Source organism: Sturnus vulgaris, chromosome Z, assembly GCF_052056855.1.
Source record: "Sturnus vulgaris isolate bStuVul1 chromosome Z, bStuVul1.hap1, whole genome shotgun sequence".
In the NCBI taxonomy this organism is placed as follows: Eukaryota; Metazoa; Chordata; class Aves; order Passeriformes; family Sturnidae; genus Sturnus; species Sturnus vulgaris.
The window spans coordinates 39548745-39570479 of NC_142283.1; the positions used below are offsets into that span (position 1 = coordinate 39548745).

Here is a 21735-nt window from a genome sequence, read left to right on the forward strand (position 1 = left end):
AATTATTAATTATCATGGTGAAAATAATTTGAAGATAGACTGCACATCTTCCAGATAAAATTGTATTTGTATTATGTATGTTTGTGACTGTATTACTTCTCTTCTCTTTGTGTGTGTGTGTGTGTAATCTGAATAATTGTATTTCAGGCATATTAAAAATATTCATGAGTTACTGCTTTTACAGAAAAGTATTAAGATGTGAGAACCTGGAAATATTAAGTGAAGTCTTTGAGCTCCACAAGCAGTAATAGTTATTTAAAATTTTCCATTTTTTATATTTATATTACAAGAAGTAATTTAGCAGGCTCATTTTTAAAATGTCCCAAGAAAAACACAAAATTCAGATTTCAGTTTTAAGAAGTTCAAAATGTCAGATATATTGAAGCTTAAAACAATGTTTTAGTAGACTATTTGCAAAATATGCAGTCTTAGTTTTGGTGACTTTCTTTTTAGCTATCATGACATGACAGGTCTTAAGCAGTAGCAGTTAAATTTACACTTATACTGTGAATTTTTCTGTGGATATTATGAAACATACACAGTATTATCACACTGAATGTGCTTGCCCTATCTCTACAACTGCATGCATACCAGTTTATACACATATGATCTTATGTGCTTAAACTTCATGGACATCCATGTAAATGTCACAGATCCAAACCTCAAGGCAGTATTTTTATATTTAATTCTTTTTAATTAAAATATTATTAATAATAAAGAAGTAATACATATAAAATATTTTAAATGCAAAATGGATGGTTTGGGTTGCTCAATTTCCAATTATTTAAAAAAGTACCTGCTTTTCAGAAGTGAAGGTATGAAAGTGGTTGTTCACAGGCCTAGGAGTCAATTGCTAGGAGTCAATTGTATTGAAATAGAGGTAATTGCTTATTTGAATAATTTTTTTTCCATAATGTGGGACTGCATCAAGATAAGTCCCTAGATGGTTACGCTATGCAGGGAAATGACTAAAATTAACTCTCTATTTCAGATGAAATCAACTATATTGAAGAAGATAGTATTATGTGATTCTGTGGATCACACCTCAGGTGTAGTCAATGAACTTTGAGAACTTAGGCAATTATAATAAGAGGTGGACTTGCTCACTCTTCATGGAGTGGATGAAAGAATCACCCCTAATGCAGTGCATAAGAAATAAAACTCTTGTGCAAAGTCTGATGTTAACTGCACAGACCAGATATGAAAATAAATTGAACTTCCATTTCTGCTTCAGTCAGCAGATTCTCAAAGTGAACAAAATAAGCAATGTGGTTTCTCTCCTCCTAGTGTTGATACAATCATTATAGAATATGACCATCAATGAGGCATCTTGCCTATGTAAATTACTTTTCCACATACATTATATGTGTAAAAGAGGTTCACGAAGTTAAATTATTAGCATATCTAAAAACACTAATGAAAGCAATATCATGATAGAATATGTTAAGTTTCTTTTCAACTCACTGTTTACAACCTTAGAAAAATAAACTGACAGATGAAATAATACACAAGAATTAGAATTCCCAGAACAGTATGTGACTGCAATCCTTCTCAAATGAATGCTATTGCTATACCAGTACCTTCACTTACCTTAGTAAGCGTTCCAGAAGAAGGATGAGTATTTAAACTAAGATTATCTGCAAAATAATCAAATGTAAAACGATACTGAGTAAGGTGAGAAATTTATGTAGGAACACAGAATTTTACAGAGAGGACCAACTGTCTAGTTTTTAGATCACATTACAGTGTTTCTCTTGGACTATCTTCTTTGCTTTTGTCTCTTATATGAAGCAGACTCTGGTTCTTCTGGCCACAGAGACTAAAGTAAGTGCAGAGACTAAATCGTTCAAAGGAGAAGGAAAATAATGGTGGGGAAAAAAATGAAGGGTTTCTAAGGAATGGAAAAAAATTCAGGGTCGGATTTCATGATCTTAATAATATTCTATTATTCTATACCCTCTCATCATGGGCACTGGTATCCAGTTAGAATTACGGAAGGTTGCCTTAGAGAAAGAAAATCAGTTCTGGAAGAGCGGAAGCTGAACATAGACCAGTCAGGTGCATCTCTTTTCCTTTTTCAGTCAGGACAAGAGGGAGGACAACGTTCTCTTCAGTGTGACTTGACATTAAAGAAAAAACAGAAAAAAAAGCACACTGACACTTTCCTGCCTACCTTCTCCTCTCCCACAAGTTATCAAGGAATGCCTCTCTGACCCCATTTTCAGAGTTGTGTGCAGCCAGTGCCTTGTTCTGCCCTGCTCTCCCCAACACGGGAACTCACCTGCTGGGTGCACCCAACCTGAATTCCTGCAGCAGCACTGCTGCTGTCCCTGCTTCAGCTTGGAGTAAGGACCACTGGAGCAGTGCTGGGAAGACCACCTTGTTCATGTTTGTGGTCCAAGTAACACACACTGCCACTTTGAGCAGCAAAGCATATTTCTGATCTAACAATAATTTAGACCCAGCAGTAATTTGGTAGCCTTAAGCTATAGGATCTGCCTCCATTATGCACAGTCTGGCAGATATTACCTTATCTGAAAAAGGAAAATCTGCACCCACCTATATGGCAAGTGGAAAAAATTCACACATACTTATTGTAATTAAAAAATAAATAACATATAAATAACATATAAAAATAATAGGAATAACTCACCATTTTCTGGTTGTGGACAAGGAACGGTAAGAACCCTTAATAATCCATCAGGTTTGTATGAATAATGCTCAACTAACTAGCAGAATGAGAGGGGAGGAAAAAAAAGAAATAATGAAAGAAAAAGATATGAAAATATGAGGATGGTATCATTAAATATATTGTCTCTTTAGAAATGTGTTCATATGTAAAATAGTCGATCTATATTACAACAAATGACCTTGGCATACAGCAGATCTTTACTGCACATGTTCTTTATTTTTATTTTATATTTTATTTTTTATTTTATATTTTTATCTTTATTTAGCAGGGGTGCATGTTTCTGAAGTAACCTTGTGGATAAATGCGCGATGTGATCCTGGAACTGGAATTGTAAGGGTCAGTATTTCCCCTCTGGTTCTGCTGCTAAACAGCTTTGTAACTGAGCAAATAACTTCTTTTCATAAATATCTCTGAGTTCCCACTATTTTTTCTCTTTTTCCCTTTTTTCATTTTTTTTTCTTTTTTTTTTTCATTTTAAATTTTATTTTGTTTTTAATGTTTGCGCATACTTACAGTGGAAGAATTGCCCTAGTATGCAATACTTTCTTTGGACCTCAGAATTGCAGTGGGATGTGCACAGTTAATAAATGTATAGCACCAGTAGTTGTGGCCATTTGTGCTCCTAGATTGTCCTCTCCAGGCCGTTTTTTACAGGTTTGTTACTGCAATTTTCCATTTGGGTATAAAGGAGAAGTCTATGAGCATAAGAGTTGCAGACATGTTTACAAAAATTGTAAGATTTTAAGAGCTGCTTTTAAATTTCCAGTGACACCAGGAAAGAAATACATAGGACATTTACAAAAATGCTAAGAATTAATATATGCAAGCAAAGATTCATATTTTAGATCTGTGACTCACTTTTCTCATTTAAATAAATTTTTAAGCAAGAGTACATAAGATATCTCTGCAGGGATTTCAATTCCCTTAGTATTTTCAATTTACCTAGTCATTTTACCAGTATTCAGTTTCAGTATCAACTATGACATGGTCAGCTATGGACTTCTTAATTCCTTAATCTTTACCAGGGTTCAGACATATTTTGGTGGTAAACCTCACCAAGCCATGCTTTAGAGACTTGAAGGTGGAGAATTTCAAAGCTATAGACTGCATTATGTGTGCAACGTCTGAAACCATCCTCTTTTTGCTTGCTAGAATTCTGTTGGTTGCTGTCATAAAGGACATTAGCAAAAGAATAAACCAAGCATATCTGTTATTGAAAATGGTTACTTGCAAATTCTAGGGAATGTTCAGCTAAGTGAATAATTAATCTCAGTTTTGAACTCGGTCAGGCTGCAACATCACATTTAAAAATTATTTAACTCTACACTCACATAGCTTTCTACATTAAAATATATGCTTGCTTCTTGTTCAGAAACCACACAATGTTGGAAATATGACAAATAACCTGCCAAGACATTTTGGTTTCAGTCAAAGACTATTGTCACAAAGCAAAATAAAACAACGTTGCTTGGTCAGTTATATGGAAAGGTGATGACAGATATCCATGTGATATAAATTTAACAGACCTGCCATAGGGTGTCAAATCTTTTTCCATCTGGTATGGAGAGCTTTCCTGTCTTATCTCTGTCAATACGATAGTGGAGTACTTTTCCATCATTCAGTAGGCACAGGGCATAGGAACCATTGCTGTCCCTTTCTCGGATACTGTAGAAATAAGAAAGATTTTCAGGGTTACACTTTTCCAGGAATGAGCTTTCTTTTTTAAATCACACTTTCCTTAAAGCTTTTGAATTAAAACCAAAACAAAATCAGCACTGCAACTTCTGAAAACATTTTTGTAAGCCTTTCATTTATTTCTTAATGTAACTAATTGTCAGATAAATTGCCTAAAATATCTCTTTTCTCTCTTTCAACAGGCAACATTCAATGAAAACAAAAAAATCAATGATGTTATGCACTGTTAGACAGCTACAGAGCACTGTACACTGCATAACGCCCTCTTTGGGCAAGTATGCATTTTAAAGCTTTGGTAGTAATGGCTTACCTCTCTTGTATCTTTTATTTTGAAATAAAGACATGACAGTAAGAACAGAAAATAAAATACTAAAAGAATGTAATGTGCCACAGCAAAATTTTTGCGTTTGAAATATCTTGTTATGTGCCTGGGAATTTGAAGAAAATATATTTCTGTAATCATTAATTCTTGTAATTTCAGGAAAGACATGAATGGTTTTTTGTGGATTTCACATAAAATTCATATGAAACTTCACATGGTATTGAAGTGCACATATCTCATCTAAACTTCACCATAGAGAGTTCACAGCCTTGAAAAGAAATATAGCAGTAAGTTCTCACTAAGGTGTTAAGAACCTTTGCTGGTACAACACTGATACTTGCTGTTATATCTTAGGAGATCGCAGAGGCAAGTATTAAATTATTTTCCTCCTCTGACTTTCTCAAGGCTGAAGTAACACTGTGTTTTGTCTGAATTACTTATGCACCTTTTTCTTTCAAGTGGAGTGATTCTTGTTGCCTAAGATGTGAACAGGACACTGGCTAAAAGAAAAGGAAGTAGGGTCAGTTTTTTGTTTTCTAAAACCAAAGTAACTTTTGTAAGTCTCTAAAGAAAATTGAACCACTTGTGGTTTCTTCATGGCATGTAGGTGTTTCCTCAGCATGCTGATTTCCTGTGTTGACTGACCAGTGAAGAGCAACAGGCTTTGCTAAAGTGAAGAGTGACTTTTACTTTGTCTTCTGATCTGCCCTAAGGAAATAAAGCTTAGAAAAATATTTTCAGAATAGAAGGCATTGTTTCTAAAACACTAAAAAATGGCATTTCATTGCAATCAGGCTTCTGTTCAGAATAAAGCACAAGTAAGATTATAAAAATGCAATGGATTGTTTCTCAGTAGCAAATATCCTTCATGTTTCACAGGAGGAAATGGAGGCTCCAATACAATTCAGTTCTACTGAAACTGGTTCTCATTTTTAAGCTATTACTCTCACGAGAGGCATTGCAAACATTTCTTGAGAGCACAGACACCCATGGGAGGGGAGACTCCTGATTTCTGAAGACCATGGCATAGATCCAGACAGCTCTATCACTCTTCAGTGCAGGATTTAGGTGAAGTTCAGGTTTAGAAGGCTGTAATTGCATTTCGGAGCTTTTTCTTCCCCTAACCCAACAGCTACACAACTCTGGAGCTATCTCCAGTTCACAGTATTGTCAGCTTCTGTCAGGAAGCTCTATCACTGCACATCCTAAAAACACCTTCATTGTAACACATGTTAATCAGGGTCCAGGGGGTTCCTTGTTCTTGGGTTATGGAGCAGTTGTTGGGTTATGGGTTTTAACTGTAGTCAGTCAACTCCAGCACAACCTAGAATCCTACAAAAGATGAAATCAAGGAGGTACACAACCTGGATCCCGACAAAACATGAAAACAGAAGATATTACCATATTTCCAAATATATCTGAAAAGCAGAAGTATCAAGTGTATTGAATTGACAGCCTAAGTCTTAGTTTTGGCAAACAAGGCCCTTACTAGGTGACATGGATTGCCCCAAGCCATGTTTCACAATTACATTTTGGTTTTGCAGGCTGCGGTAATGGGTGTCTAGGTTAGGCTAAGCCTCCAGAACTGCAGCTGGGTAACAGTATCCAGTTCTATGTCAACAGTTGCTATGAAAAACAGAATAATAGGCAAATGCTGTTCAAACTAAAAAGTTGTAAACTGAAACCACTTTGAATAGAAATAAAAGTTTCACATCTTCTTGATGGTGCTGCCTTGAATGGAAAGTAACAATTTTCAGAATGTTGAGAAAAAAATTCAAAATTCCAAATGCACTCTCTGCTTTAAAGTGGTCTGAAATGAAATACAATATTTACTGTTCTTCAATAAAAGCTGCTAAAAAAAAGATCTTAAATTTAAAATTTTGGCAAGGAAGGAAGCCAACAGGGAGGTATCACCTGGTTTTCCATTTCATGCTATTGCTGAGAATCGCAAATGTGCAGAAGAAAACATAAAGATAATAAACACCCGTAAATAAAAAACACTGTCATTTCATCCACTGAGATTAATAAAAAATATGAACAACTTCATTAAGAACAGATTTGAGTACATAGCTATATTATAGAAGTTCCAAGGTATCTAGATTTTTAATGACTTGCATTTTTAAAACAGCAGAATAAGGAATGTAGAAATTCAAATTGTTACCTGATGCAGTGGAGAGAATATTTATGTATTGATTTTATATTTTATGCAATATGTGTTTGAGTATTTTTTGTGGTTTTGGAAATGCAGCCTAGATAGCGACCAATAACAAACTGGAGCATTATTACACAGTGTAAATAGCCATCCATTCCTTCCATTGGTATTTTCATTTGGGAGCAAAAAGAACAATGTCCCAATTTTTTCTGTTTCCATCTGAAAACCCAAATGATCCCTCTCTTTCTAAAGAAAATATCCCTGAGGGTCAAAGAAATAAATTGCTATTTCAACATACCTCATTGACTGTATAGAAAAAACAGAAGTTGCATCATTCTGCAGTGGAGAATTATGAAGAAAATAAACAGATAAAATGCTTGCTTTAGGAATGGTGTGAAATTATTCTTGGTCCTGAATCCAAAAGCATGCTAAATTTTATGCTCAGCATTGCTTTGCCTTCTCAGCAATTATGGCTTTGTTGATGCCAGAGATATGACATTCCCCACTGCTGAAGGAGCTCCAGCCATGCCCTGCTTATCTTGCCCTCACGACCATGTCTCTGGTAATGCTGTTAACAACGTGGCTACTCATTATCACTTCAAAGATCTGCTGCACATTGCATATGTTCCAAGTTTGAGGGTAACAAGAAATTAACTTGGTGCTATCTGTAAAAGAATTTTACAAACAGCAAAATGGATTGACTGCTGTCTTCATTCACATGATTTCTTCTCCCCTGGTCACTAACATATTCAGAGCTGTTTCAGAAATGTCAGAACACTACAGAATTTAGGAGATATCTCAGCTTCACACTACTGCTATCTACAATGGAATCTAAAAATTAATCTCCTGGTAAGCCAGCTACACAGTTACAAAATACTCTTGTGAGAAGGTCTACATCACATTAGTCTATTTAGTTCACTTCACCCTGGCAGCAAAATACACCCTGCTCCACCAAATCCCTAACAAACATCTCTACAGTAAAACTGTCTCTGAAATAGGGGATCTTCCTAGTACAGCTATCTCAACTAGATCAAAGCCTTTCTTCACACCTCAGACCCACTCTGCTGCTGAAGCACCCAGTGCAGAACCCATCTAGAGAAGCCACAGCCCTGCCACACTGGTCTGCAAGTGGCACCCAACACATACCTAACTGAAGATCAGTAAATAGCTCTCCCAAAGAGTCATGGGAATCATCCAGGCTGCTGTGGAGAGGAAGACAGCACCTCCAGAAACACAGTTCATTGTCTGCATATTATCATTCATCTTGAAAAATTTCTATGGTCATCTAAGCCTAGCAACTGCTTGGCACTTTCAAGAGGAACTTCATCATTAATATCTCTGAATTAAGATCACATTTAATAGGATTGTTTTCATCTTCTATGATGTCAAAAATTTCTAGTCCCTTTTATGGATATAAACTTAATACTGATAGAATTATCTAAAGAATTCTCTACAAGGTAAGAAAAATGACCTATCTCAGCAGAAAACTCCTAGAAGAAGGCAGCAATATCAGTGTAAATGTATACTGCTACATATACCAGAAACAGAAATTTTTGGTCAGACAAATGACAAGAAAACTCTTACAAGGCACCTGCACTTCAAACCTTATTATTTTGAAATGCTGTTATTAGTATTAACTATTGTGATGTATAAAAGACAGTTTAGTTTCTAGGTGTCATGGAATGCCACGATGTGGCATACTACCGTGACACATTATAATAGTCTAAACTAGATTTGTCCTCTTTAATATTCTCATTACACACTGAAGACACTCACATGACACCAAAATAGTTTTCTACTTTCCTTTTACACAACTTTTCATATTTTATGTGAACTACATACAACTATGAACAGATGTAAAAAGTTTATATAGACTAAACTGCTAATTTGCAATGCCTTCACTCACAATTTCCCTAATACTGAATTTTTAAGTTTAACAGTATTTCTGAATATTCTTTATCCTCCTCCAACTTCAGAACTTCTGGTCTTTAACACATATGCAAGATCACATGCTTGTATAACTTAAGTGGTCATTCCTGAGGGCAAGATATGCCAACCCTTGCCACATACCAGAAGTGTTTCACATGTAAAACTACAGAGGAAACTAACTCTTCTGCTGTTTGCTTTTAGCAAAGTTATAATGCATTTTTCAGCTCTTCCACACATGTATGCATGAACTCACATAGATATCAACAATATTGTAAATATTTAATGTATTATTAATAAAAATACTATTAAAATGCTAATAAAAGTATAACAAATATTAATAGTTTGATCTATGGTCAATGTTCCTTACCAGGCAAAATGTAATAAACCTCAGAAAACTGGCCAAGAACCGTCATCCAAGATAGAATGCAAAATAGTATTAGTGAAATTAAGTGGGACTTCAGACATAAAGTTCCCTATTTTCAGTTTCTTTTCAGATAATTTTAAGATATTTTACTTCTACTCCACTGCTATTTATTTTCCTCCAAAGTTTATGCCTAGAGTGGCAATCTTACATAAACATTCTTTACAGAAGAGGTAGAAACTACTTCCCATTTCATGTCATTTCATGACAAGGTTTCTGTGTTTGGTTTTGAAAAAAACTCTCAAGCATTTGCATACATACTTTATTGACTTTTAAGCCGTGAAAAGAAACCTTCAAAAAGGTCTTTGAAAATTCCCTGGTAAAATACCCACGTTTAGCTCTGAATTTTTCGTTGGATGCATTGTAGTGTTATTTTTATGGTGCTATTAATGATATTTTTGAAGGACAGTCAGGCAGCTTTTCTACTATTTCCATGTTTAAACCATTAAAACAGTTCTATATTTGATAATCTTATATTGCTGCAAAGCAGTGCTAAAGAAATTTATATATTAGATGCATTATTACACAGACTGCTGCACTGGAATTTTTTTCAAGGTACGTAGGTCAGAGGTATAGGAAATTTCTGGTGTAATGAAGTTTTGGAGACCCTTGCTAAAAATATAAAAATATATATATATCTAATATATATTAATATATATATAATATTTATTATTTTATCCATAATAAAAAATGTGATATTTTTCACACACACAAGTGTCCACTTGTGGACTTGTTAAATAACCTCACAGTACCTAATCTTTCAAAAAGCTAGCTCCTCTTTTTTTCCCAGATTCCAATTCCTACCTCAGCAAACAAACATCTCTTAGACCTTAAATGTTTGAAAGTTTTACCTTTCAGTCAGCTACTGGGCTTGATTATCTCGACTAGTGTTGGAAAAATAGTAATTCACAGTGACAACTTCAGAGCCTTCAGATGTGCAGAATCCACAGAGTCTGTACATTCTGACAAGCACTGCTGCTGGGTAAGTAAAACTACGTGAGGTCTGTGCCTGAAATGTAAAACAGTGCACCACTCTCACACACAACACTTTTGCTACTTCTGCTTCAGTTAGCCAGAGATGAGTGGTTTATTTCACAACACCTGCCGAGCAAGCCCACATTAGGAAACCCACTGCAGAAAGCAATAAACCTCTTTGACTTAGACGGTTCTTTTGCTATTCCTGAAGAGGCTCTAAGTAGAAGGGTCTGAGAGGTAGAACGGCTCAGGAATTTAAAATAACTGATTGCAACACAAATGAACAATGCATTTTTTTCTCTTGCTGCACTGGCTACTGAACTGTGGGGTAGATGAAATTCTCTCCTTGTGTCTTTCCTGAGACCATAAGAGCAAATGGCAGATGAGTGGTTACTACATTCTAAAATGGCCAGATAGGAAGTCTGTGCAAGAACAATTAATACATCAGAAAGCATCCTACAGATGCAGAAGTAAACAGCCTTGTCCTTAATAAGAGGGACCCAAGATCAACACACTAGCAGTTCACATTTTTTAAGCTCCAGTGGCAGTTCTCATGGTTTAAACAGAGCCTTAAAATTAGCATTTTCTCCTCCCTGGAATTCTGTCCCTGATATGAAAACATCCACTTTTGTGTTCCATCAAAAAACTATGTAAAATATGGATCCAGTGACATAACGAGTCCTGTGAGAGAAGGTCTGAATGCTCCTCCACAACTCATTGAACATGTCGCAGCAAACAGCATCAGAAATGCATCCTAGGCCTTCTTTAAGGATCACAGGAAAATGCTGTTGAAGTATTTCCAATCAAAGTAGTAGGAATGTTTATAGAAGATTAAAAGGAGACCAGTGTTTCAACCAAGGCTGAAAATGTCAATTCTTAAAAAATTTCACTCAATTACTCCAAATCTGTCCCCATTTTTCAGAAAAGCTAGCTGATGATTTTCTTTGAAGAAAAACTAGTTTCCTTCCCCCTCCACCCTTGCCCCAGAGAAGTACTTTGGCCACAGAGAAAACAATGTGTGCCTGAGGCAAACTGGAAAAGCTGCCAGTTTTAATACATGGTTAACATCATGACTCAGGTGATACAAAGCTGGCCTGTTACGGCGTTAAAACAGAAAGCAAAAAATAACATATTTTTAGGTATAAAACTGTCATTAAAATAAAGGATTGGTTTTTGTTTCAATTACTGGACCTTATGTCTAAAAAGTAGGAAAAGAAACTAGCAAAATCAGAGGGCAAGAAAAAGGAGAGATTGTGTGGTGATGCTGGGCTGGTAATTTGTAACAGCATCTTTGTTCATCAAATCCTCTGAACTCCTACGCAGTGGAAAGAAATATATTGCTCCACAAATTTTTGTAACTTTTGCAACAGTTTTTTTACTACAAGTGTAACAAAACCTGTAACAAGTTTATTACAATGTTTTATTACTCATGGAAGCCAGAGCAACTAGATAAATGCCCTCTGGATGTGGTCCCCGTGAATAGGGCATAAGGAATATGAGGCTGAAAATAGGCATGCATGGATACTTGGGTGAGAGTGGCTATGAAATGCAAAAAAATTCAAGGACTGAGGGGAGAAAAGAGAGTTCAAGAAATGAGATGTCACTACAGTCAAAGCATTTGTGGTTAAAACCTCATAGGAATTCACTCTAATGGGAATAGGATTTAAAGGAGTTACTGGTTCCTGTCAACTAAGATTGACATGTGGAAATATGCAAGGGTTGGACCCACAGTAGCAATTAGTATGGCACAATTACAGAAAATCAGTAAAGTGAAAGGGTTGGTACTGAATAAACATAACCTTCCTGCGCTCACTTGTGGGGTTTCACTTTGGACTATCTCTAAAAAAAGGGAAAGAAGGCTGAGTGCTAAAAAAAACTACACAGGTAGGTGATTAAATTTCTCTCAGAAATTATAAAGCTGTAAGTGATCCTTACTTGCAATGACTTTTCAGCCTAATTTTTTATCATTATATATATATATACTTTCTGAGTGGGGAGTGAGAGTGACAAGAAAACTCTGTTAAAACACTGGTATTTTTCAAATGAGGCTTCTCCAAAAAAACCCCTGGCTCTAATCTTCACAAGATGATGGCTGTCAGCCACTATCATAATGACACATTTTTGTTCAGAAAACTAAAGGTCCTTAGGCTGGGTAAACGCAGGGGGTAAGGAGCAGACACAAAATAGTGCTGTCAAGATAGAAGTGATTCATTCTGTTGCTTAACACAAAACAAAGCAGTACCACTGTCCCTGGGAGACTTGGCAGATACAGATCCCAATATGCTAAGATAGGCAGTTTGTCTCTAATTGTACCACTTTAATAAGCCTGTGTATTGGGTGCAGGTGATCAGGCTTTGACTGTGGGGCTTCCAAGGCCAGGGGATGCCTTGGGCTGATCACGACTGGTTCCAACAGTCCTGCTGGACACCCCTGAAGGTGTTCCAAGCTTTTGTTATAGTTTTCCATCTTTATTTAAGTGAGGGACTTGCTTAGGGCAGGAAGCATCATGTCATGTAAATTATGCTAAACTGGGTACCCTCACTGTGGAAGAACCATGTTTTAGGGCATGGTCTCATTTGATATTTATTCAAAAGAGCTGTACAGTAACACTGGAGGCAAACAGTAATACCACAGAAAAATAAACTCACAGAAATGTTCCATTGCTTCTTGATCCAAAGAGGATGCGGTGTTCTGACTCCTCCCGAGAGATCCTCCCATGGAACCATGGCATCTTCTCATGAGCTGTAGTGGCAATCAGCTTCTCCAGCTGAGGCTTCTGACTAATGATAGCTTGTTCAAGGGCATGCCCCTAGAGAGCAGTAAAAACATGGTAAAACAGTCTAACTATCTTCTACAATAAAAAGATGACAGGTAGACTATAAGAATGATTTAAAACCAGAAACGAACATATGGCAATCTAAACATCAGAAATCCAGGGTTCTCCCTTTACCTCTGAGAAAAAGAAGGAAAAATAACCAGTAAATTAAACCACAGATATATTAGTATTTAAACTTTAAATAAAGTTATATTGTTATGCTAATGAGACATAGCTAAATAGAATTAGTGTCAATCTGAGATTTCAAGCATACCTCCAAATTATATATCCTATGGCAGTGTACTAAAATAAACTGAATGTGCTTTACACTGTTTCAGCACGTCTATGTCAAAGACATCAATGCAAATTTTCCCAGACAGAACAGTCCCCATTTTAGAGTAAATTATTTAGAGCAATATTAACTTAGACATTTCTAACCTTGTCTACAACCTAAATTGGGCTCAGAATCTGAGGGCAACCCCCACTAGTTTCACCACTGTTTAAGCAGAGTTCATCAACTTCCTTCTAAATTGAGCTCAGACTCTCCAGAAAAGACACTGTGAACCTCAGCAGCAATAGAAAATGTATAAGTTTCAGGCTTTCCCAGCTTGGGGGTTGCTCCATATATTTTACAGAGTAGAATTCATAGGGTTACTTACTAGCAGCAAAAGAGATTAGAAACTTGCATAACTTCATGAGCTCATAAAGGTAACTCATGGCGTCTCAAGATGAAATAATCCTTTTGCAGCCTCCTACTACTAGTGTTTCCATGTTACAACTGGCTTCTTCACAAAAAAATTCAACATCTTATCCTTCACATGGAAAATTCATGCTTGACCACTGCAGCACTGAAGATGTATAGGCAGTGCTCTGCAGTGTAGAAACTGTTCTCTTTCAGGAACAATTTCTGTTTTGAACATAATCTAAATTAGCATCACAGAAACAAGGTCAACTAAGAGAGTAGGATGTAAAACAAGTCATCATGTCATCGTGCCTGCCTGCATATTAATCCATAAAAAATCAGAATTAAAAGCAATGAGACAAACCATTTCTGTATCTTGTTCATTACATGTATTAATTTTTGGTCCAAATCTGATGTTATATGTTAGTGCAGAGGTAGATAAAATTATGCTAGCCCAGGACATTGTAGAAATTCTAAAGGTTTAAATTTCAGGAAAACTACACTTACTGCCAAGTTACTGCATGTACTGGGGAGAAAAACCCCTCACTGTTAAAACTCAAACAGCTATGATTTAATTGTGAAATAATACTACCTAGCAGCAGCAACAGATGGAAACAAACTGCAATCTCTTTTTATCCTAGCTCTAAGATTACTTTATGGCAAGATCAGTCTGGTTTTACCTGCAAATTCCAAGTTTGCTTGACATACTCTCTGATGAGGTTCTCCTTCAGATCTTCAAAGGGTCCTGTTTTGGGTTCAACGCCTGGTGGCCGGTTGAAAGGTTTTCTCAGTAGACAGATAAGGCCATCCGCTTCCTCTGAGTGATAGTTAATGAGTTCAGCAGGACTGGCATGTGACTTGCCTCCTGCAATAGCATATGAGCCACTCAGCTCCCTCTCAATTGTATAGTGGTGAACCTTCCTTCCATGGGCCAAGGATAAGGCAAAGCCCCCCAGGTAATTCCGGCTTTGGCGGAGCAAGTATAGTCCGTCACTTGCTCCTCCTTGCATCAGATACTCCTCAGCATCTTCACGTGTGATATTACCAAAGAAGTATGGCAAATGGTTAGCAGGGTTTGATGTGCTGGAAGCCATGGTTTTTTCTTTTCCAAGTAGTAAACCTAGAATACTCTATCTGAAATAAAGAGACATGAATGTCAGTAGAAAAAAGAGGATAAGCAGTAAGATGGCATTTCACCTGCAGTATATTTGCAGAATCACAGAATGATTTAGGCTTCAATAGACACCTAAGATCGTTGAGTCCAAAGTAGAACCAATCACTACCTTGTCAACAAGACCATAGTACTGAGTGCTCTGTCCACTTGTCTCTTGAACACCTCCAGGGATGCTGACTCTGTCACCTCCCTGGGCAGAGAATTCCAATGTTTAACAATCCTTTCTGTGAAGAAATTTCTCCTGCTGTCCAACCTGAACCTCCCCGGCACAGGCTGAGGCAGTTTTGGTAATGCATTTGTTGGTTATATATATGTTGACAATTTCAAAATTTATTTTAAAGTGAATGTTTCATTTTTATTTTTATCTTATTCGAAGTCGTCTTTCTAAATCCCAGCAGCTCTTTTCCTGCTTCCCCACACCTTGGCTAGAAGAGGACAAAATTATCAGAAGTTCAGTTTCTGCTTCTATTTTTGTGAAGCACTTAAGAGTTAAAATATGAGCCCTTCACAATAAAATGAAGCATGACTTTAGGGAAGACATGCAGCAATCTGTGAAAACAGCATTAAACAGTTCAGGCTACATGGGAATTACAGCTTGTAGCTGGCCAAAGAGTGCAACTGAGTTATACGAAAAGAAAAATGCAGAAGATACCTGTGTAAAAAGCAAGGGTCCATAATGCAAAGGTGTAACCGAGGAATTGGAGTCTTAATGTAGAGCCTTTTGGCATACAGCGCTTCAGACTGACACCTTCCCTGCAGTCCTGCAGGCAGTCCTACCACTTAGTTCATATTTGATCCATCAGTTTGCTGATTTGCTGTCACTTGTGCTTTCGTCAAAAAACAGTAGAGAAATACCTGTGCTATGCTGTGAATGCGTAAAGGGTTGATATGGGGAGCGAAAGAGTCAAATCCACAAGGCTCACACAGCATAGTTAACTAGACAGGACACAGTCATGACAAACCACATGGTGTGCAGATCTTCCGGTCTTCTCCCACCATCTCAAATAAGGGAGATATCAAAGTTGCAAAGATATTGCAACTCTACAAAACAGAGCTTTGTTACTTATTATTCTTTTGATCTGGAACTAAAAGTTACTGGTTTAAGTTTCCATACTAATCTAGTAACATAAGTTTTGCTTGCTAATTGCAAAGAAGAAAAGTTGTAACTGAAGACACAGAAGGCAGCTCTCAGTTAGTCACCACCAAATATTTATTCTGTACACAAAATGACCATTCTGACTGTACCAGACAAAGCTTTCTTCAAATGGAATAGATTCATTCAGTAACTTTAATGCAGGACCAGAGGATTGCAATCAATAAAACAATGCCAATTTGGATGCCAGTCGATAGCATTGTAACCCAGGGTCAGGACTGGGGTCAATATTATTTAAAATTTTCATTGAGGTAATGGACAGTGGGGAGAGAACAGCCCCAGCAAGTTCACATTATACAAATAATAGAAAATGGCACAGTGGCTAAAACATCATAGAGCTGTGATAGCATTCAAAGGCACCTGGAAAGGCTAAGGAATTAGAATGAAAGGAATTTAATAAAACTCAACAAAGGCAAACATCCTGTGGAGCAGACATTTCCCCTTTTGGGGCATCTGCCCTCCTGGCTAGGTGATGTCTCACACCCTCGTGATGTCACCATGGAAGGAAGGTCTGTGACCAGGATGTTTTTCAGCAGGGTCTCCCTAGAGAAACTCCCCAGAGTTTCTCCAGGGCTGCTGTTGGTGCACACGCAAGGCATGCAGGTTCCATCAGGACTCTTGGCTTGGTCTCCCAGCTTTGGCATAGGGAACAGCAGCAGGTCTGGGCACTGCACAAGGGCAGCCCCTGCCTGTGCTTCCCTTCCCCTGCCCAGCTCCACAGCGCTGCGGGTCCCACAGGAGCCTGTCCTGGGACAGTGGGAACAAGAATGCCAGGGGGAGGGTACTCCCACGAAGTTCCTCTTTCTTCCGTGACCACTTCCCCCAGGTGCACTGTGCTAAGCTGGTGGTGGCTGGGGGAGGGTATGGGTGCTTAGGGATATGCAAGTGTTTATCCCAAGCCCTCCGGACATCTTGCCAGAGCCCACCACATGCAACACACATCTCAGCCTGAGCACTTGGGAGGCGTGGAGAAGAGCAGGGTTTTCCTCCTACTCTCCATGCCTGCCATTGCTCCCTGCCCTCCAGTGGGTTGCAGAGATACAGGCACAGACCAGCCGAGCCCCACATCTCTCTGCCCTGTCCCAGGACTGCAGCTGCTTCAAGGAGAGCTATCAAGAGGCTCTTCCACTGTCTTCCCTCTCCCACAGCCTTCTGATGCCTCCCTGACTTTCCTACTCCTAGCACAAGGCAAGCCCCATCACTTTGTATGTCTCCCTTGGCAGGACATGGCATCAGGCACCTAGGAAGGCACAGGGGTGAACAACTCTGCTGCAAAGGGACAGTGGCATGGGGCCAGACACCCCAGTCAGGGCTGGAGTCAGTCTCCTCCTACGTGTGAGATGACGAGAGCAAAAGGCCTTGTGCAGTACTGAGGAGGTTTAGATTGGACACCAGCAAATACTTCTTCACTGAGGAGGTTATCAAGTATTGAAACAGGCTGCTCAGAGAAGTGTTTAAATCACCATCCCTGAAGGGATTTAAAGACCTACAGACTGGTGGTTTGGGAGGTGGTTTTGTAATGGATTGGATAGTGTTAGGTTTACAGCTGGACTTGATAATCTTAAGGATCTTTTCCAACCTAAATATTTCTATGATTCTTTGATTCTATTATTTTGAAAGTCATTATAAATATGGATGTTTTGAATACTCTAGTTCCTTTTTTCTTTATTCTTGCATACCAATTTCCCTCACACACCCCCATGTCTTTTTTTTTCTTCACTCCACTATGCATGACACATAGTGCTCCTAAGGAGATGAATATATATTATTCAACTTCTAGCAAAATGGTCCTGGAAGGCAGGCTCCTAGTCTTCAATACCAGTTTCAGGAATGATGGAAAAAAAACAGATTTACTGCTAGGTTTTTAGTAAGGAAAGAATTTGGATGCATGACTGATTGACACTGGCTCTTCACCAGCAATGTACAACTTGGAGAAAAGGACAAAATAATCCCATAATGTGTCTCATGCCAAGAATGGTACTGCACTGCAGTGCCTTCTCAAAACACCTCAGTAATACATACTGAACAAATATCAAACAGAAAAATATCTCCACACTTTTTATCTGTAGAAATTTATTTTCAAGAATGTATTTCATTAAGGTTCATTTTTGCCATACTTCTAGTTTCAGACTTAAAAAAGATATATAACTTTAAAAGGAAAAATCACAGCTAATAAAATAAAAGTGGGGTGAGGGACAGGGTTAGAGGGGATAAACATGTCATCCCTGGTCACAAAAACCTTTATGGCTACTGAAATTTAAATTCACTTTAACTACAATGTGTTTCAGATCAGGCTACTCCTCTGAGTATTGTTTTGTCTCAGATTAATGTTAGTATTTTCTACACACTCTTCAGGATGATTTGCCCGGGAAAAAGTTCTTAAAAGAGAGGCGGTGGGGAAATCCACTTTGCAATTTAGATGAAATATCAGTGATGGCACTGGTGAGGGACTGTCTCTGAAATCTTCAGAATAAGAAGGCCTGATATATAACAAGTTTCTAAAATATGAAGAATATTTCTCACTTACGGAAGGAGCAGCAGGAGGATTCTTATCTCTTATATTTCCCAAATTATTTATTTGTAACCGTTTCAGAAAACAATGGCCTGATTTACTTTCACAAAATAGGTTACCATTGGTAGATTTCAGGTCAAATTTCTCTACCCCATTTTCTAATATGTGAAGAATATTTAGTGTTCAGCAATGGTAGGAAATGTTTGGACTGATGCAGCATCTCCAGGGTATGCACAGAGGCAACTAATCACAAAAAAAGTTTAGACAGTGGTTAAAAACTTCTAAGCAATTTTGGAAGAATGTCTGAATTTGAGATGGCTGTTCTCTTTAGTTAGAATTTCAAAATCTTGACTTCTTTTTGGGAGTGTAATACCCTTCTAGGATGAGTAATGGAGTAGAAGAAAATGCTTGAATTCAGGGTTTTCTCCTCTAAATTTTTCCAGATGCACAAACAGTGCAGCATTTTTTAAGCCAGTGCAGTCACAAACATGAAACCGTAAAGTGGAGTTAGGGCCCCTAATATTGAATGTATGGCTTTACCCTTGAGAGTGCTGAAGGAAGTGTGGCTGGCTACCCAAGGGAGGTGCTTGAGCATAATAGCAAAAGAGGGTCTTAAGTGCAACTCTCCCCTTGGTCGTTAAATTTGACTTTTAAGGAAGCTGCAAATGCACACAAATATCAGGCTTATCCCACATGAAAGAAAAAGTATTACGCAAATGTATAAGAAAATTAAGTACTCACTTCCCCTCAGGCAGCTTCCTCATCAACTCAGTAGGGTACTCCTGACATAGCACAAGAGTTTAGTACCTCACACATTTCTTGCATACTAGGAAGCAAAACCTTCTCTCAGAACAGATAAGCAAAACTAAGGAAAACTCAACTGAAAGGTGTTAGAAAAAATCTGTGCTACCCATACTGCTACGCTCAGCTTAATTCTATTTCATCTCATATTTTTACAAGGATAAAGGGAGAATAAGTGCTGCATTGAAAATTTTGCCTAGCAAATAGTATAATATTACCAAGGCACTGATTCTAACATGAAAAAATATAAATAGGAATATGAATCTTTCTAAAAAGACCAAACCGTAGTGTGGTGGGATATTTAGGGATTTCTGATTGATTAATTTATTCCTCCCTGGGTAAAATGACTGAAATGTGACAGGAGATCAAAAGCTGTGTAGTGATGAAACAGTGTTACAAAAAATGTTCCTTATTTGAGCAGTTATTTTTTCAGTTTTTCTATTTTTCAACGTAGTATTCTGTGAGCAGAGTATGAAAGTAAAGAAGTAAGGTTTAAAGCAAACTTCTTGTGTGCATACATATGTACAAGGCTCGCTAGACAGTGCCAAATGATGAAAATACGCTTACTGAAACAATTAGTTCTAGGACAGGGATGATAAGTTAAGCACCCACAGAACTTCAACAGTTCTCTAATCATACATAAGAAAAAATTAAACAATAAAAGAATAATATTAATGTACATTTTTCTGAAGCGCCAATTTAATTAGGATTCTTGGAATCAAGATATGTGCCTCTGAGAAAAGCATTACAAGTTTTTTTAAGATTCGTCTCTGCATTTTCAAGTTATATAACATACCTGAAAGCTAAAAGAAATTCAGCATGCATAGAATTAGAAATACATATTTGATGGTGACGTGAGATGCTATATCAAATATTTTGGTAGTTTCAGTGTTTAAGGAGAACTTTAAAGGTATACTCCAAACTCATATACACCTTGACATAATTAGCATTGAAGTATTATAAATCCATTGCTACTACGTCGTTTTTAAAGGAACTAAATCTGAAGAAGTTTAACAAAGAAAATGAATTTGAATTACTGTTCTATTCTTGTTTTTGCACCTTTAAAATCACCTTCCAATGTGTGTAAGCAGCTGAATGGTGGCCTTAATTTGATCATCTAAATGTCTCCTTTACTTTTTTGCATAAACATTATGATTTAATTTCTATCCACACCTTAGGAGAGGAGTTTTTTATGAGCAAATTATACAGAAACAAAGGAAGAACACAGCAAGGGTATAAAAGGAAGTCATTACGGCAGGAAATGTAGCAGAATATAATTTTATCAGGTAATTCAAACAAACTAGAGTTTGATCAGGACACTACAGTGAACTTACTGACCTACTGAAAAACATTTGAAATCCTGTGTAATTCAACTGATAGTACTGGTGATATTGTAATTTTTGTAACAACTTCAAACAATGTCCCATTCATCACACTGAAGGGGATGTACCATAGCACTGTCTAAAAGGGAAGAGTGACGCTTATATTCCTTTGGGTTGTTGACCTTCCTCAGGGAAGTGCTCTTGTTGAGTACTGATGCTTAGGGCACTGTGTCTCAGCCTGCACCTACTGTGTCTCTAATCAGCTTACAGCCTACAGCAGCATTTCCATCACTCATTCTTGGGCCTCCTCTTCCATGTGTTTTCTCCAGCTTCTCCATGAAAAGTTTTCCTCATAAAATCCAACACTCATCTCTGAATTCTGCAACCTTTCACTGACAATTTAAGCTATGCTGCTCTGGTTTTTGCCTTGTACTTTGGACTCTTAAAATATGCCTTCTTTATCTCCAAAGACTTTTCTGTTATTCCACACATGCTCCTGGCCAGTGCTGACAGACACACAAAGCATGTGTTTTTAGCAAGCTTCATTTTTACTATTTCTTCAGCCCTGGGCTCTTTCCTTAGCACTTCTATCTAGTAAAAATATTTGTCTGGGGTATCAAGTTCCATATCTTACTTTAACAGTTCAGTTTCAGAGGCATTTTCTTTCTTTCAGATATTTTTGATTTATTGTGATGTTTTTAGGGTGCCAATGGTGTTTTCTGCTAAGGTTTTTAAACACTGAGATGTATTCTTTACCAGAAATATAGCTTAATTAAAATTTGTCTGGGATAAATAGGGAATGTGGTAGCTTTGGCTCAGAAGACTTTTCTGATGATGAATTCAAAATCTAGATCCAACAGTGAACTTTGGGATTGTTTAATCTGTAACAGGTTCGTGTTTTATCATTACTATGGAAGTTAGTGGCCTATCTAGCATCTTTCTCAGCTTAAGAGGAAACAGTTTTGCCCTCGTTTTGCCCTGATGTAAATCCTCAGCATTTTGGCCATATCAGAACAAAAAATTGCCTACTAAATAGGTGGCATTGGTATTTCATCTACTAGGTTTAGGGAAAACACCATTTATCTCCTCT

General features: G+C 37.4%; 1 protein-coding gene and 1 long non-coding RNA gene across 4 annotated transcripts in view; one reads left to right on the forward strand and one right to left on the reverse strand.

Moving 5' to 3' along the window:
• The window catches only part of LOC148219816 (uncharacterized), a 63610-nt gene extending 58825 nt beyond the window's left edge, over positions 1–4785 (forward strand). The window contains exons 3-4 of the long non-coding RNA XR_015799522.1: positions 2958–3028; positions 4570–4785. This is a non-coding gene — a long non-coding RNA (uncharacterized LOC148219816). The remainder of the gene's footprint in view (positions 1–2957; positions 3029–4569) is intronic.
• SYK (spleen associated tyrosine kinase) overlaps positions 1–21735 on the reverse strand; it is a 46993-nt gene that overhangs the window by 14993 nt on the left and 10265 nt on the right. For 2 of the 3 annotated variants that reach the window (XM_088156640.1, XM_088156638.1), the window contains exons 2-6: positions 14364–14817; positions 12835–12995; positions 4219–4357; positions 2654–2729; positions 1591–1637 (exon numbers count right to left, since the gene is read on the reverse strand). In XM_088156640.1, coding sequence (XP_088012766.1) covers positions 1591–1637; positions 2654–2729; positions 4219–4357; positions 12835–12995; positions 14364–14777 — 837 coding nt within the window. In that variant the 5' untranslated portion in view covers positions 14778–14817. Of the gene's footprint in view, positions 1–1590; positions 1638–2653; positions 2730–4218; positions 4358–12834; positions 12996–14363; positions 16319–21735 lie in introns of those variants that run through there. The other variant, XM_014869180.2, reaches the window with a different exon arrangement.